General features: G+C 44.5%; 1 protein-coding gene across 1 annotated transcript; it reads left to right on the top strand.

Moving 5' to 3' along the window:
* The first annotated feature begins 4240 nt into the window (after positions 1-4240).
* On the top strand, positions 4241-16653 carry LOC147426774 (uncharacterized). The gene is made up of 4 exons (XM_086497928.1): positions 4241-4483; positions 4679-4841; positions 4943-5025; positions 16156-16653. Exons 1-4 carry the CDS (start codon positions 4256-4258, stop codon positions 16360-16362), a joined length of 681 nt encoding a protein of 226 aa, XP_086354054.1. The 5' UTR covers positions 4241-4255; the 3' UTR covers positions 16363-16653.
* Positions 16654-17378: the final 725 nt, after the last annotated feature.

Below are 17378 nucleotides of genomic sequence, written 5' to 3'. Positions count from 1 at the left end.
GCATCCCTAAAGGGATTCAAACTTCCATTCAAATGCTTGAAAATCTCCTTCCAAGCTTTGCTTCAACCCGTCCAGTTTTTGCTTCACCTCATCCAGCTACGCATTAGCCACAAGTTTCCTCCAAAATGCCCCTTCCAAGGCTTCACGATCAGGCTTCTCTTCTTCATATAGACCATCGTACCACATCCTCGCTTTACCACGAACCACTAGAAGCGGGAAAACTTGCACCTCACCTTCTTCTCTCGACAAGATACTCTCCAATAGGAACAAACTATAATCTTGGAGCCAAGTTTTTGCATCTTTAACCCCAATGAAAATAAAAAAACATTACCACATTAGAAGCACCTGCTCTTCAAAACTCACACCTTTGGCATCACCAAAATCACCACTTTAGCTTTAAATAGCAATCCATGTGCTCCTCAGTGGGGGCACCAGAAGATGGAGAGGGGGAATAGGGGAACACACCCAACCCACAACACAAGGCCTCTCTACAGATCAAGGCATTCATAGCACCCCTACCCTCTAGGAAAACACCCTTAAAAGACACAACTCACACCGGTACACCACCGTCTGCCCACAAACCAATGCACCAACACTCTCACTATAAGCAAATAACCACACACTCACATTCTTTGAGATTGGCCACCCACACGCGTTTCACAGCTCATTTTAGACTACACATAACCGTCACACACAACACCTCTCCTTGACACAAAATGGCCCGGGGGGCACACTTGCTCACACATGCTGGCACCACACACAAAAGTAGAAGTAGAGAAGGGAGGCAGGGGGAAAGGACACTCAAGAAACGGCTATGGAAGCCCGATCATGCTAAAAAAACACATCATACATAGCTCATTTACAACAAACGGTGCACCTGCTTGGTGGCCATGCAAAAACACACACCTTGGGCTCCGCAAGCACACACCTCTGCACAAAAAAACCCACACAAAACTCACTCACACACTCACTTAGCTCTCTACAGGCTCAAACAACTTAAGGGCGTGGCAAAAAAACATAATCACTCTCCTTGGATCCCCTGCAAATGACCGACAAAAAGCCCTAAAAGATGATCAAAAAATGTATTTTATAGGGGTGCCTTGTTCACTTTAGGCATGTGCTCCCTTATTGGGCCATCTAGCATCTCATTTTGGAAACTTGGAAAGGCGGACCGCCCTCTATATGCTCTTTCTCAACAACTGCTCTTTTCTTGACTAGGGGGGGGGGGGGGGGGGGGGGGGGGGGGGGGGGGGGGGGGGTGCTCTAGCGACATCGCTAGTGTTTGAATTTCTCTCTCTCTCTCTCTCTCTCTCTCTCTCTCTCTCCTCCACTTGGAACTCCTCCTTTGACCAAGTTTGATCGATCTTTGACTCCCTTGAGTTCATATTGGATGACCCACCTTGGGATTCCTCTCTCTTTTGCACAACCTCCCCTCCCCTTTTCACTAGCGACGTTGCTAGTGGGTGGGGTCTCCCTTGCCGGACACCGCCCAACCACTGGACGCCTCCTTTGCACACTCACAGTGCCACACCATGTCCACCTAGAGAGAGCTCTGTGCCCCTACTCACCAACCATATGTGATTACTTGGTGTCTTTGCTACACACCTACTCGCCAATACATTTGTGATTACTTGGTGGCCACATGGTAGATCTTGAGGGTACTCACCCTTGGGGTGACCGAAATGACTCAAAAAAACCTTATAGAAACCAACTTTTTTCCTCTACTTTGGGGAGCCATCCTTACCTGCTCACAAATCCCACATTTAATATGTAAATTCTTGCTAAGAACCCTCTTTGCTGACCTTGAACTCCTCAATCCCCATCGCATTTTGACTTCATCGTGAGCTCGAACCAAGGCCGCCAAAATGGGTAAAAGCCGCCTGCCCACATCCCACTGCCAACTGCATCAAACTTTGATCTGGCATATGTCCTTCACCATGACTCTGATCGATGAGCCTTTAATCTTGACCAGCTCCATAGGCTGCATGCTTCCCTTGAGATCCTGGTCAAGCCCAAAAAAACACCAAATGGCACATCTACCAATGATGTCAACTTGGCACATAACTGCCCCCCCTAAAAACTTCAACAGGCCATAACTTTCCCGTTCGAGCTTTGATTGACAATCCAAAAAGATCGGTATGCTTCACAACTTGAGTACTTCATGTCTATCCACTCACACCAAATTTGTCCACTTGTCTCCACTTGCCTTGTCCATTGAGGATTTGCAAAGCCTTCCAAATTTGAACTTCCATATCTTTCACACCGTAGCTTTGTTTGAGGAGCCGTTTGGACTGGCTTGTAAAGCACTTCAAAGGCCACCTTCCAAGGCATCATAAGACTATAGGTAGCTCGAATCATGGCAAAGCTCACTATGTGTAGAAAGAAAGAAAACAAAAGAAAGGTCGTTCTTGGCAATGTGAATCTGGCAAAGATGGCAAGAGAGATACATCTCGTGATAGATCAAAGTCTCACAGTAAAAAGGGCATTTAGTGTCATTTTTGTGAGAAGTATGGCCATACGAAGAAAGATTCTCATGCATGGAAACATGAGAAAGACAGAGTAAAAGTAGTGACAATGATGCACAAGAGGAAAAGAGTAAAAGTTCAATGAATATTTAAGAGATCAATCTGGTCACTAATAATGATGATGCGCATGACATCGATTTGCTGACAGAGTCTACGGATGTGTTCTATGATGCACAAGAGACTCTATGTATAGAGAGTTCATTGCCAACCAAATTGTTAGTCAATGGTGAAGTGTCACATGTGGATCTTGGATTCAGGCACATCTCTTCATGTGACCCGACTTAGGGAGTGGTTTACTCAATATGAAGAGATTGTTGGCTCCATCACATTGGGTGACAATTATGCTTGTGACATAGTTGGCATTGTTGACATTACTATGGTTTTGTTAAATGGCATCAATTTATCATTCACAATGTTCTTCATGTGCCATGTTTGACTCGCAATTTGATTTCAGTTGGCATACTTGATGACTTGGGTTATAAAGTCACTTTAGCAATCATGGCATATATCCAAAGGCAACTTGTTGCTTAGTAGTGGTTGTAAAGTCGGCTCTTTGTATCCTATTTATGTGTCTAACAAAAACAATGTTCTTTCGATAATCGAACTGTCAAACGTTTGTGGTTGGACATATGTCCAAGAAAGGAATGGAAACTCTTTTTCATTTGGGTTATTTACCTCCTTTATTTTTTTCTAAATTTCCTTTCTGTGAGCACTGTTAGTATGGGAAGCAAATGCATGCTTCTTGTAATGTTTCGTTTGAGAAAGAGAGATGGCCATTATATCTTGTACATGATGATGTATGTGGCCCCATGCCGACTCGATCTGTCGGAGGTGCATCTGATTTTGTGATGCTCATAGATGATGCAACACATAAAGTTTGAGCTTATGCATGAAAGGATGCAACGGTCTCAGAGATTCTTGTCAAGTGTTGAAACTCAGTCTTGTAAGAAGCTAAAGGCTTTACGTTCAAATAATGGTGGAGAATACATCTCCGAGATTTTGCCGACTTGTGTGCAGGAAGGGGAATTAGCCATGAGTTCACTGCTCCTTATACCCGAGACAATTCAAGAGAGAATCATGTCTATGCTTTCACAAGCAAGCCTAACACAAGGTTTTTGGGCATAAGCGCTTTACACAATGGTTTATTTGATCAATAGATCATCACATGCATCATTGCAGTTTTGTGTGCCTGAGGAGTTATGTCAAGACAAAAGTTGTCATATTTTGGTTGTGAAGCTTATGCACATGTACCTAAGGAGCTAAGCATACATAGAACAAGACTACAACGACTCAACCAAAGGAATCCATAAACAATGTACAAACAACATAACCGGCAATTTGTGAGGGACTTCTAACATTGATTTTAAGTTAAGAAAATTTGTAGATTCTTCATCTTCTTGGATGTCAAGGTACTCCTAGATCTCATAAGGAACTCCTTGCAAAAAACATGCATGAAGGCAAGAGGAAAGAATCAAATAATGCAAACTGAGAGAAATTTCCACTATCTTCTAGGCAGTGCCATTGCTCACATGCGCTCATTTGTTTCTCAAGAGGTCTGTATCTAGGAATCTTCACCAGTTTCAACATTGCAACTTTCAAGTCATTTGCAATCTCTCCCCCCTTATTTTAGAGACACCCTCTCTCTCTCTCTCTCTCTCTCTCTCTCTCTCTCTCTCTCTCTCTCCCCCCCCCCCAAGTGGCAATAGAGTTCAAACTTTGATAAGGAAATTATGAATGGTATTGTGGGCATTTCTTCAACCTGCGCGTGTCCTTGGGGGGCTCGAAGGAGCTGGGCACAGCTGAAATGGGCAAGGCGACGAAGGGTAGCGGCAGTCAGGGCCTCCTCTCAACAATCCCCCTACGACATTCTCGGTGTCCCCTCCACCGCCACCGAGAGGGACATCAAGCGGGCCTACCGCAAGCTCGCTCTCAAGTTCCATCCGGACGTCAATAAAGCGGTCAGTCTCTCTCTCTCTCTCTCACCCACACACCCACACACCCACACCCATGTTGATCCCTATCCACACACACACCCACACCCATGTTGATCCCTATTCTGGGGCAGAGAGAGAGAGAGAGAGAGAGAGAGAGAGAGAGAGAGAGAGAGAGAGAGAGAGAGAGAGAGAGAGAGAGATCTTTCCTGATGCTTGCAGCCGGATGCCCAAGAGAAATTTCTTTCTATAAAGAATGCCTATCAGGTTTTGGTGGACAAAAAGTCGAGGTCACAATATGATTCTAGAAAGTATGCTTCTAGCTATGAGAACAAGAATGCTTGGGATTTTTCGGCAAGACAGCAAGAAGATTTTTATGGATTAGGTGATTTCTAGCTCTTGAATGTGGACAAGATATCCACTTATTTGTTTCTGCTCAAAAGTATCCTCTGTTGAATCAACCTCTTTTCATTGTTGACGGTATAGGTGATTTTTTTCGTGACTTAGAAGCTGACTTTCAGAAAAAGGTGTCAACAGGCAAACCAAAGAGCCTTTGGGAAGAGCTAGCGGTAATTGTTTCTACATTCTGTGCACATTGTCACACCAGTTATTCTTTCCTTTCAAATAAATTTTAGTTTGATGGTGGAGTATGCTTGAAGCTAGCTTCGGTAGCATACATTGATTTTGTTTGATGTAGTTATTACAGACGTGTTAAACATATGGAACCATGTGTTGACATCCAATGTCATCTTTAGAGAAGGCTTTGTGTCTAAGTGAGCATTTGAGGAATGTAGTAAATTATTGGTGCTCATAGTTCTTCAGTTATCTCCTAAGAAATTGCTTGATAGTGTTTGGAATTGCTGAAGGCATGATAATAAAATAGGATTATCTGAATGATCTTTTTACTATTATCTATTCATGAAAATTAACAATACCTCCGTGTTTCAAATCTAAGGAAATTAGATGTGACAGAAAGCTAAGGAAATTAGATCTAACAGAAGGACAATGATCAACAAGCAAATCTCTTTGCTTGAATCAAATTCTCTTGTAGATTAGTCATCCCTTGAGCTTAATAACTTGAAAGATGAGCGTAGGAAGGAAGAGCTTCTACAGGCCCAGGATGCCCTTGCTTTGACCACACAATTTTGGGTAGGGAAAATAGATAAGCCCAATAAGCAAATGTTTTCATTATTGAAGAGAAAGAAATGCAAGGATTTCATCCCTTACTTGAGCAAGGAAGATGGAACTCATGCCTCTTCCCACAAGGAGAATGTGGAAATTACTAGGACTTACTTTTCCAATATTTTCTCTCCTCTCCCCTTGAGACATAAGGATTTTACAAATGCTAGAGCTAAAATAGCTCAAATCAGGAATAGAACAATGCCTAAACATGTGGCTACACTGTTGGACTCACCTATCTTAGAAGGGGAGTTAAGAGAAACTATTGGAAATTTAAAGCCTGGTAGATCTTTTGGGATTGATGGTGTTCCTAATAAATTTTATTGTTTATGCCAAGATTTTTTAACACCTTACTTGTTGCGGGTTTGGCAAGAAGCCCTTGCTCTAGGAGCTCTTTCCTCTATCATTAATGCTGGTGGTGTTAAACTCATTCATAAGAAATGCGTAAGGGATGACATATCTAGTTGGAGACCTATCACTTGTCTGACTTCTGTCTATAAGACTTATCTCTCTCCTTAGCTAGAAGGCTTAGCCCTCTTATGGATCAGCTGAACAGAAGGGTTTTTATTAATGGGAGCTTCACGTTTGATGCCATAATTGCACTTTGGGAAGGAATGGAGTATGCAAAGGAAACTGAGTAGGATTACATCTTTTTCAAAATTGATTTTGATAAGGCTTATGATAGATTTGAATGGGAATTTATTCTACAAAGTACCAAGAATCGACTACAATAACTTCGGCTTGGTACTTGGGGTTCTTGGTACTTGGTACCGCTTGGAATCTGCGTTTAAGAAGGCTTCTCTCTTACCCAAGCTCAACTCCTTCCTGTAGGTGCACCCCTAGGCGGCCTTGCGCTCACACCAAGGTTTCTTTTTTCCACCTCACATCGATTGGCCTGCCGCAATGTGCAAGGGCTGCTCTCAATTAGTGGAAAGGAGGAACGAGGGGAGGCTGGACAAGCCCTTCTTTTTTGGTTTACCTGCCACTCTTCAAAAACACAAATTAGAGTGATCGATACACCCAAGTGGTTTTGGGTCACGTGCAATCTCAAATAAGCAAAAAAAAATTTATGTGGTTCTTTATGGCTTTATGTAACAAACTTGGACAGTGGACACTCCAAGTCAAGATTCACTTCACAATAGTTCACAATTCACAATTGATTCGACACGGCCCCCGGCGGAGTTTCGTGCCTTGAGATATTGGCCCCAAAGACTGGCGCCCCTTTCGGTATTTCTTTTTGTATTAATCTGTGTTCAAAGTACAAGAGAGTGGGAGGGGTCTCACTCTCAGACTCTGCATCCAGATGCTCTGCAGAGTGGGAGCCCTGTCCACTTATTTATAAGTTTACAAAGGATGTTAAAAGTAGAGCCCCAAAAGCTGCCATACTTGAAGAAGCGTTAAAAAATAAAGCAACTGTTCAAAAGCTTCTAATCTTTGCGTAGAATTTTCAGACAACCTTGCGTAGGAAAAAGCTGTCCGTACAGCTGTTGCAAATCACGTCGTAAAACGTGGAATTCCGTACAGCATGCCACGTCAGCAACTCAATGTAATTCCCCGAATTCTGCAGCCACAGCTGGGGTGTGTGTTTCTGCTGCCCAAATGGCCACGCCACGACACCGATTTGTGACATACCCCCCCTTGATGTAACAGACTTGGACATTCCAAGTCGAGAATCTATCGCGACACCACAAATAATCACTTCAAAACAGTTCACAGTTCACAATTGATTCGACACTAGCCTGACGGAGTTCCGTGCCTAGAGATATTGGTCCCAAAGACTGGCGCCCCTTTCGGTATTTCTATTTGTATTAATCTGCAACTCAAAGTACAAGCGAGTAGCCGAGACTCACTCTCAGACTCTGCGTCCAGATGCTTTGAGAAGTGAGAGCCCAAACTACCAATTTAAAGAGTTTACAAGGGATGCTAAAAGCAGAGTCCGAAAACTGAAAATCAAAAGCATATTTTCTTTCTCAAGCTCTCTCTCTCTCTCTCTCTCTTGAGCCAAAATAAAGCAAAAGCGCTTCTCTCTCTCTCTCTCATTTACGTAGAAAAAGTAAAATCCGAAAGCTGCGCTAGGATTGCCGTAGAATCTGCCGCAAAAAGTGCTGCGATTTACGGGATGCCACGTGTCAGCCTATCCGCGTTTTTCGGCTTGTCCGTACAGTGCTTGCCACGTCAGCATTCAGCATCCGCATTTCCGGGAGCAGCTGCCAGCGGAGGTCCTTTTCTTGGGCTGCCCATGCCTAGGGATAGCCACGCCACCAGTTTGTGACATCCCCCCTCCCCCCCCCCCCCTTGAAAGCATTGTAATCGCCCTCGATTACGCCTGCAAAACAGACAGAAGCCATAATGCAACAATCTGCTGACGTGTTGATCTACTAAAGAACGGAGCTACCGGCCGAGGGGCCTAAACCCTAGAAGAAGCAGAAGCAACAAAACAAGTAGCAACAGATTTTCGAAAATTCCGCTGACTGCTGACGTGGCAGAACTGTACGGATTTCCGCTTTTCACGTTGGCAGTGCTGACGTGGCAGAATTGTACGGATTTTCGCTTTTTACGTTGGCAGTGCTGACATGGCAGGAGTGTACGTATTTCCGTGATTTACGCCGGTAGCTTTTTGGCATTGCTTTTGGATCAGAAGCTTTTGAGTTTTGAAGGCTTTTCACTGTAATTGCTTTTCAGGCCAAGGGCCTTTAAATATGAGGTTAGGGCTCATTCTTTGGCATGCTTCTTGGAGAAGGTGCAGAGTCTGGAGTACCGGCTTGTACTGTGTTGATGCAATATAAAGAAATACTGAAAGGGACGCCAAGGTTTGAGACCAATACTCTTTGGGGTGGAATTCCGCCTCTCCGTGTTGCGTGTCGTCTCTCTCTCTCTCTCAGTTCAGTTGTTATTGAAGTGCTAAAAGTCTGTTTAGTCTATTCTTTTCTATTGGCACGTGGTGTCCGTCGTGTGACAGTGGTATCAGAGCATCGTCGTGTGCTTTCTTGAAAGCATACCGGTCCTACAAAAGAGCAGACAGAGCTATTGAAATTTATTTGAGGTATCTTCGGCCTCTGACCCCGGACTTATCAGCCACTCCCACCCTTACTTCATCGCGCATCGGGCGCGCTTCCGTCTTCATCGTTGTGTCAGAGCACAAGCCAGAACCCAAGACTTGGAATTCATGGATTCAACAGAATATTTGCAGTTTCCGTTCAACGAGCTTCACACATTCTTTCGCGGCATCCTCAACAGAATCTTCCAATGCTGCAAAGTTTTCAACAATTTTTGAGCTACATGTTACCCCCTCTGATGTCCCAGGTGGTACCTCCTTCTCTGGCACCAAAAAGTATGAGAGCTTCCAACTGGCAAACCTTCTCAGCCGTCTGTTCTGATTGAGGGAGCCTTCAGGAATATGGTGCAGCTTTTGACCCTGATCCAGTGCAACCACCGCCATTGCCCCCACCTCCACCACCACCGCACCAGGCTACAATGGTTGGAGCCCATATGGATACCCTTATTATCCATACCTGGGATATGCGCCTAACCAACCCAAAGATTTTAAAGATGGTGGCACGATAGTCAATTTTTCACTTTTTCCGGGGTGAAAGATCGCAAGAATGCATTGCAGTTCCTACAACAATTTGACAACATCTATGCTTTGGGGAACTATACAGAAGAATCCAAGATTTCTCGAGCAGCGGGATTTCTTAAAGATAATGCTATGCAATGGTGGAGTTCAATCGCGACACAACCGCATGCTCCAAGGACCTGGCAAGCTTTCTTTTGCACGTAGTTACATGACTTAGATGTTTGAAGTCCGGATTTTGGCAGAGTGGGGCAACTTGAAAATGCTTGCCACCGAAACCATGGACGACTATAACCAAAGGTTTCTCGACGTGTACCTTTCGGTGTCCTTCTTCAAGTTCATTCCCTTGGAGGACTAATGCGAGCGCTACACCATTGTAAGGTGCAGCGGAAGTGAATTTGGAACTTTGCTCAAGATGAGTGCTCCGAATTGTGCTCAAGGTTCCTTTTTACTTATGGAAGGGAGAGCCTTCCGTTCCTTTAGTGAGAGAGTGCAATGGACACAAACAAAGTGGTGAACACTGTGAATGAAGGTACTGAGACTGAGAGATAGAGAGAGAAGAATATGACACCAGAATGTTGTCAAACCCTCCTCCGAAGGCCCCACTCTCTATGGTGAGAGCGTTACTATTGATTGCACAAATCTCTACAATGCTTGGACTTGCCGACGATGTCGACGACCATGAGACGGGCTGAAATCTGGAAATGCTAATGGCTGAAATCTGCAAATCTTTATCTGCTGAATTCTGACTCTATGTCGATGGCGACGACGACGCGCTGAAAATGCAGATGCTGAAATCTGCGTTTCCGGGCTGAACTTCGCGGGATCTGACTGTGCTGCGAGGATCTGTTGCGGGAAGGTGAGATTTGCGAGGTTCGGGACTTCTTCTGCTGTGTCTAAATGCTGAAAACTGAAAACACTGATTCCTCTTGTGGTTCTGTCGCGAAGATCTGCAAAAACGCTGGTTGGTCTTGCTGATCCAAAAACGCTAGGCTGAATTCTGTGCTTGCGGTGGAAATCTGCTAACGCTAGGGGAACTGTTGATTAGGGGAACTGTTGATCTTGTTGTCGCTAGGTTGCTGCAATGCAAGACGCTAGGGCTGATCTGCAATTGAAGACGCCAGGATGGTCTTGCTGAAAACGCTAGGTCCTTGCTGTAGCAAAAACGCTAGGTCTGCTGGGGGGTTCTGTTGAGAAGGTGCTTGATGAACCGAAGCTCCTGCTGCCTCTTCTGCTCATAAGTGCTAGCGCTAGGTTTCTTAAGTACTTGCTTGTGAAAATTACCCTTGATTTTCTTTCTCAATGGTTCTGCCACGCAAATTGGTTGGTGGTGATAGAGGTAACCATCCCGAATAGAATAGGGATATTCATCCTTTCCGTTCTGTAACTTATTCCAAGTGGTGGAGAAGTCTGGGTCATTCGGATACAACTCTGGAAGTGATTCCAATTCTTGGTGATACACAGAAGTAACTGCGTTCACCATAGGCCGTCTAGACAATGCTAGTCACATTCTTACTCCCAGACGTATGGAGGATCTGGAAGTGAAACATGGACAAAAAGTTGGCCCATCTCATTTGCTTCTCAGATAATTTCTGTGCGTAAGAAAATACCGCAAACTTTGGTGATCGGTTTTGATCACAAAATCCGCTCCTAGAAGATAATGCTTTCAAGTAGACAAGGCGTGGGTCATAGCCATAAGTTCCTTCTCGTAGATCGAGGCATGCAATTCTACATCTTTAAGTCGTTTACTTTTATAAGCGACTGCATGGGCTTCTTGGTTAAGCACTGCACCGATGCAATCACCTGAAGCATTGCAGTGAACCTCGAATGGTTTCCTTAAGTCTGGCACTATCAAAATAGGTCCGTGGCTTAATAGGTACTTTAGCCTACCAAAGGCACCTTGTTGTTTGAATCCCCACCTGAAAGGGATCTTTTTCCTTGTTAGGTCATGAAGTGGTCTTGCTACTTGAGCAAAGCCTCGGATAAACCTCCGATAGTAAGAACACAATCCCAGAAAACTTCGTACATCATGTACCGTAGTGGGAGTTGGCCAATCTTGCACGACTTGGATCTTTGCTGGATCCATTTTCACTTGGTTGTGTGAGACTATATGGCCGAGATAGTGTATCTCTGTGAGGAAGAACTCACTCTTCTTTGCATTCACATGCAACTCATCCTTTCGCAATTCTTGAAACACAATATCCAAGTGCTTCCGATGTTCCTCCTCGGTTATTGAAAAGACCGAGTATGTCATCAAAGAACACTCTTGTGAAAGCTCGGTGTGGGCTGAAAATTCGATCCATCATTCGATTGAATGTGGCAAGAGCATTGGTCAAGCCAAACGGCATTACCAAAAATTCATAAAGTCCAAAAGTTGTGCGAAAGGCAGTCTTATGAACATCTTCAGGGGCTATGCGTATCTGATGATACCCGCTTTTTAAGTCAATGCAACTAAAGATGCTTGTCCCTTGCAACTTCTCGAGAATATCATCAATCCGGGGTATCGGAAAGCGTTCTTGATAGTGATCTTGTTTAGAGATCGATAATCTATGCACATTCAAAACGTGCCGTCTTTCTTCTGCACCAGTAGAACTGGAGAGCAATAAGGCGAAGTACTTGGTCGTACTAAACCTCTTGCAGAAGCTCGTTGACTTGCTTCAAAATTTCCTCTTGGTGAGCAAGACTAACGTGATAAGGGGGTAGGTTTGGGGGAGAGCTACTTGGTACGAGATCAATGCGATGATCTTCCGGACGTTCCGGAGGTAGCTTGTCTGGTAGAGTATCCGTGAAACAATCTTTAAACTTTTCAAGAAATTGAAAACGTTTAATTTCCAAACTAGAGAGCGAACCCTCATTAGTTTTATCTCTTTCACGTGCAAAAATCAAGTAAGCAGAAATGCACTTCTTTATTATCTTCTTAATGGAGATAAGGCTTACAATAGGGGACAACCAATCCCCTGCATCAGCAAAAATTTTAATGTTCTTGCCCTCATGCTCAAAAGTGAGGATCTTTTCTACATAATCTGGGACCGGTTGCATATGGTAATGCCATGGCATACCCAAGATGATATCACATCCCTCGATAGGTGCCATCAAAAAGCATTCGCGGTCCTTGTATTCACCAATCCGGAGATTGAGTTGTCCTTGCACTGGAGTTGGATTGGTGGTCAACTCCTCAAATGCCGATCCGGAAGTGACCGGAGTTCCAAGCTGAGCCGGTGTAAGGCCCAAGCATTCTGCAGTTTCGAGTAAGATGAAGTTGTCCGTCGATTGAGGGTCGTAGAGGATCAACATTTGTTGGTTATTCACAGATCCCTAGCCTTTAAGGAGCTGGCGCTTCCCTTTCTCGATTTCAGTATTCCCTTGCACATCAGGGATGGAATTCAAGCTCGGTGGAGCGGGTTCCTTCTTTGATTGTTGCTCTTCGAAGATGCTTGTTCCTGTTGTTGCTACTGAACAGGGCAGTCGGGCTTCATATGTCCTTTTTCACCACAGTAGAAGCACCTTCCTTGTTCTTTTTTGAAGGTTTGTACTTGGTTCGACGTGAGATACTTAAGCCGTTTTCCGGTACCCTCTGGCTTCTTAGTCTCATCCGGGTCCTCTGGGGAACGCTTTTTTGCCTTGGTTGCCATGGTTGTCATAGACCGCTCTTTGTCTTGCACGGTATGTGCTATGTTCCATCTGTCTGGGGGTACTAGTGGAATGCAAATCCTCGGCAATGATTGTTGACTCCATCATCGGCTGAAGGGTGTCGTGTGGGTACACCTTCATGCTCTTCCGAAGCGGCGGTTGAAGACGTGCTTCAAACTTTCGCATCTTTTCCTCGTCGGAAATCTTCATAAAAGGTGTAACTTTTAGAAGAACCGACCAAAACTTGTCAACATAAGCCGTGACTTTCTCTTGTTCCTTCTAGGCGAGCTAGTCCCATTCCTTCCGAATGTCCTTCTCGAAATCAGGTGGAAGAAATTGGTCATAGAATTCAGCTTTGAATTGAGCCCAGGTTCTGGCTTGAGTACCTTCTAGAATTTTGGCTAGCCACCAATTGCTTGCAGTCAGTCTCCTTGAGATGCATCCCAACATGACGCAACTTGGATTTTTCAGTGCTTCAAACTGCCTGATGAAAGACAGTGCCTTGGAGATATCTCTCCGTCCTGTGTAGTTATCAAACTTCACATCCTTGTCACCGGATTTGAAAATCCGCATCTTGCGGTGATGTCTGTGGTTATCCCTCTTGAACTGGGGCTTCTCTTTAGTAGTATGTAGGGAAGTAGTAGGAGTTTTCTTCTTGGGAGAAGAGTTAGATACTGTATGAGAAGTAGGTGTAGTAGTATAGTCAGGAGAGTATGATGGAGAAGAGATAGAGACATCCTTGCTTTTGTTAAGCAGAGAAAGTTCTTTTTCTTGGCCCTTGCTCTTGGAAGGCCGTTTGTCCTGATCCGGAGATCCCTTGTGCGTTTCGGCACCTCTTTCCACACCATCCACCTGCGGGTTACTTCCATTAACAGGATTTTCCTGACGCCCATCGGCATCCGTTCCTTGCAGCTTCTTGATTCTGTCCAAAGCCTTTTGGACAACCGGCAACGAAATGAGTTGTTGCAATTCCGCGAGTTGGGTTCGCACTTGCTGAATTTCGTCTTCAGTGGTTCTTCCGTGGCTTGTCATGGTTCTTTCCGTTTCTTCCCGGAATCGTCCTAGAAAGAGAGGAATCCGAGCTCTGATACCACTGTCACAAACGAGAGCGCACACGAATAATCAACAAGATGAAAATAAATAATCTTTCAACTAAACAGAGTTGAGGGAGAAGTTTGACACAGTATTTGGGACTAGAAGATGGGCTGCCCCCCCCCCCCAAAGAGAATCCGTTATTAGGGAGAATCTTTTTACAAGCACAAGAACCGGAGAGAACCCCTCCGTTCTAATTCCCTGACTTGATGGTCGTTCCTTCCCGTAAGAAAAATCCGAGAGACGAGCTCTCAATCCTTTTTCCGTCTGTACACAGAGTCGAGACCCTGCAGACAATTTCCGAATTCCGTTCCCGAAATTCTCAAGCGTAGGCCGAAGCCTTCTCGCTTCTCCTTCGCGATGAAGTAACTGCAAACACACACACAAACATGGACAACAATTCGTATGGCGAATCCACAATAGATACCTGTTGCTCTTGTGTGGGAAAAGCGACTTCCGTACTTCGCAGTCTCACGATCTCTTGCGTCTTCTGGCGGCATAGTCTTCTCTTGCTGGCGCTGGCAACAACTCTCCTGAGAGGGCACGTGGTGGTTTTACAGATTCCTGGCCACAACAGGAACAGCTGAGCACAGGTTGGCCGCGTAGAGATCGCTTCGGATTTTTTTAATAAAATTTTTTATTTTTATTTTTTGCTGTTTTACCCGAAATAGGGAAAGAGAATTCGTTGGTTGGTTTTGTTGCTTTATTTTCTAAGTGGCTGCCCACTTATTAAGTGGACGGTCGGCATCTTTTAAAATTGGTATGAACTTGCCCAAAAACTCAATAAAACCTTATAAGTTAAAAACAATGCCTTTCACAGCACTTCCCAGGCATCCAGGGATGCAACCACATGCACAAATGCAATGCAGACATAGATTCCTCGGGGGAAAGCGTCTGCTCTTCCCGGAAAACTCGTTAAAATATTCCGCTTTTAAAAAAAAGCTTCTCAGAACCTAACTTTATTCTTATGCTTGCGTCTTTACACATATTCCTCTTTCCAGTTCGGGTTTCTTGCTAGACCAACGAGATATTCCCTTTTTGATGCTCCCGTCACCCCATCACGTGACGCATCAGTCAGGAATATTCGTTTCCCGTTCTCTCCTACCGAGCTAACGATAAAACCCCTTCGGGATGCTTAATGTCACCCATCATATGAAGCATCAAAGTTTTCCGTTCTTGATGGCTTTTAATAATTCCAGTAGATCTACAGTTCCTAACCTTGTATCCTAATTTCAATAAAAAGAAATTACTGAGAAAATAAGAAAATAAGAAAATAGTCCATTTAGCAACATGTACTGACTGTCATGCTGATGATCATGTTGTGTTATGGGAGTTCTCTAGGGATGGGGACATCATTCTCTGGGGGGACCTTAATGCCCGTTCCTTGGACATGCACGGCTTGTGCACAGGCTCACAAAGGTGCCAGAACACTTCTTAAGCTGACCTGAACCCTGGACCTAAAGTAGCTTGTCCACATGCACATAGGGTTAGATGTGCACGTGACACCAGCTCTCTCAACATCTCCTCTGAGGTATTATAGAAGATTGTCTGATGGTTGCCGTTCGGGCATTAAGGTCCCCCCAGGAGAATGATGTCCCCATCCCTAGAGAACTGCCATATGTCATCATCAAGCACAAAGAAAGGAGACTCTTGCATAGGTTGATGTACTTGGAGCAAAGTAGCATATAGCAATTTTGAGAAATCTGCCTGTGTCAGCCCTCAATCTCACCCACATGTACTTGGCATAATCGTCTCTACGAACAATATGTACAAGCGATTGCAAATCTTCCCTGAAAAGAATTGCTACTCCCCCCCCCCGCGCCCCGTCCCCCCGATCGTCTACTCCCATGCTCGGATCTCGCATCTACTCGATGAGCCGTCTCCTATTTGTATCCAGCCACATGTGGCATCATCTGACCCGGGGCCGGGTGAGTTTGAATAGAACACAATATCTCTGTCTCGAAAGCTGTCCTCAAAGGCACCCACATCAAACTTGAGAGACCCATTGCAGTTCCACACTTCTATTTTAAGTTTGGTCCCATAGGTCTCCAACCATGTGGAGCGTCGCTCCATAATGACCACCTTCCCTTCTCTGTAGAAGGCTATCTTTCCTTTTCCCCTTGCCGCCCTAATCTGAGAGAGAGAGAGAGAGAGAGAGAGAGAGAGAGAGAGAGAGAGAGAGTGATTTTGAAAAAGACCTCAACATTGGTGGCACTCTTATTTTAAGGAAATCGGTGAAGAATTTGTAGAGTTTTTGGAGAAGGAGCTCAACATTGAAGATGGCGCAGAGGAAACAAAGCCCAAGTACAAACAAGACCCTTTTCCCACGGATGATTCAAGGAAGAGTTCAAGTGCGGCGCAGGAAACGGTGACTGCTGAAGAAGAAATAGAAGATATACTGGCAAAATTGAAGAATGAAATGGGTCTACAATGAGGATAGAGTAACATCCCTGCAGTACGTGCAGGGAGGAGACCTTGAGTGCTTTTGTAAAGCAGTTGGGTGAAAGTTCGAGTATGTCATATAGTCGAGGAATATTGGACCCTGAATTGTACTATAAATTTGGGTTTGCTGTGCTAAATTTTCAATTTGTACATCTTTTCTTGGGGCGATATGTAAAATAGCGCAACATAAGTGGGTACAAGATCTTGCCATCTTGTTAGTTCTCAATGATCTTCATGGGATTGTTTATTCTTGTTGGCTAATGCATTGTGTTTTAGTCGTCGATGTCTACTTGTCTTTGCGAGGGCACAGCTTGAGACATCCTATACCAGACCCATGAAGAAAAAGCATGCTTTAAGAGTTCAAGATGCAGTCGAATTTGCATACATTGATGATGATTGTTGAGCTTGCATGCTTAGATTATGATTGATGGTTTAGTTGTAACAATAATCTAACTCGATACATGCATGAAAACTATTAGAGAGGCTCCTTGTCCGTCACAGTCCAGGGGAGGGGGCAGTCAATCTGCACCGTACATCTAATGGCGGTTACAACACAGAATATGTCGCTGGTGATTGTCAACCTGAACTGCACTGACGCCCTGTACTGTACTGCGAGCCTGCAGTTGCCTCTCTTGCTCACACATCAGCAGATGGAAACCCCAATCACTCTGATGATGACACAGCAGCACTCGTAATTATGAGGCTTTTTGAAAATCGTGGGCTGCTTGACAAGTCAGCACAGGGAATGTCAAATTTGGCGGAGTCTGGCCCCCCTCGCCTTGGACTGTGACGGCCGGGAATGGTTTGTCAGTCATCATTCCCAAGAATGTAGGCGACCACATGGCGATCGGTGGGGCCTTCACATCGTAATTCTAATATTTTCTAGTAAGTTTCTTTAAGTTTACCACCAATTCAAATTTAGCAAAAACAGTGTAATAAAAATGGGAAGTGGGAAGTGTGGTTTTGCTATGGTTCATACATAGAGTATGCACACATGAGGCCTAGTTA

The sequence above is a fragment of the Adiantum capillus-veneris genome, chromosome 24 (assembly GCF_014529385.1).
Source record: "Adiantum capillus-veneris isolate H3 chromosome 24, ASM1452938v2, whole genome shotgun sequence".
Classification (NCBI taxonomy): domain Eukaryota; kingdom Viridiplantae; phylum Streptophyta; class Polypodiopsida; order Polypodiales; family Pteridaceae; genus Adiantum; species Adiantum capillus-veneris.
This window is presented reverse-complemented; position numbering and strand designations above follow the sequence as displayed.

Bases quoted from the DNA above. Each gene is read 5' to 3' on its own strand.
- LOC147426774 (XM_086497928.1), top strand. From the start codon at position 4,256: ATGAATGGTATTGTGGGCATTTCTTCAACCTGCGCGTGTCCTTGGGGG. The intron at 4,484-4,678 runs GTCAGTCTCTCT...TGATGCTTGCAG, and splicing joins ATCCGGACGTCAATAAAGCG to CCGGATGCCCAAGAGAAATT. The intron at 5,026-16,155 runs GTAATTGTTTCT...TCTTATTTTAAG, and splicing joins GCCTTTGGGAAGAGCTAGCG to GAAATCGGTGAAGAATTTGT.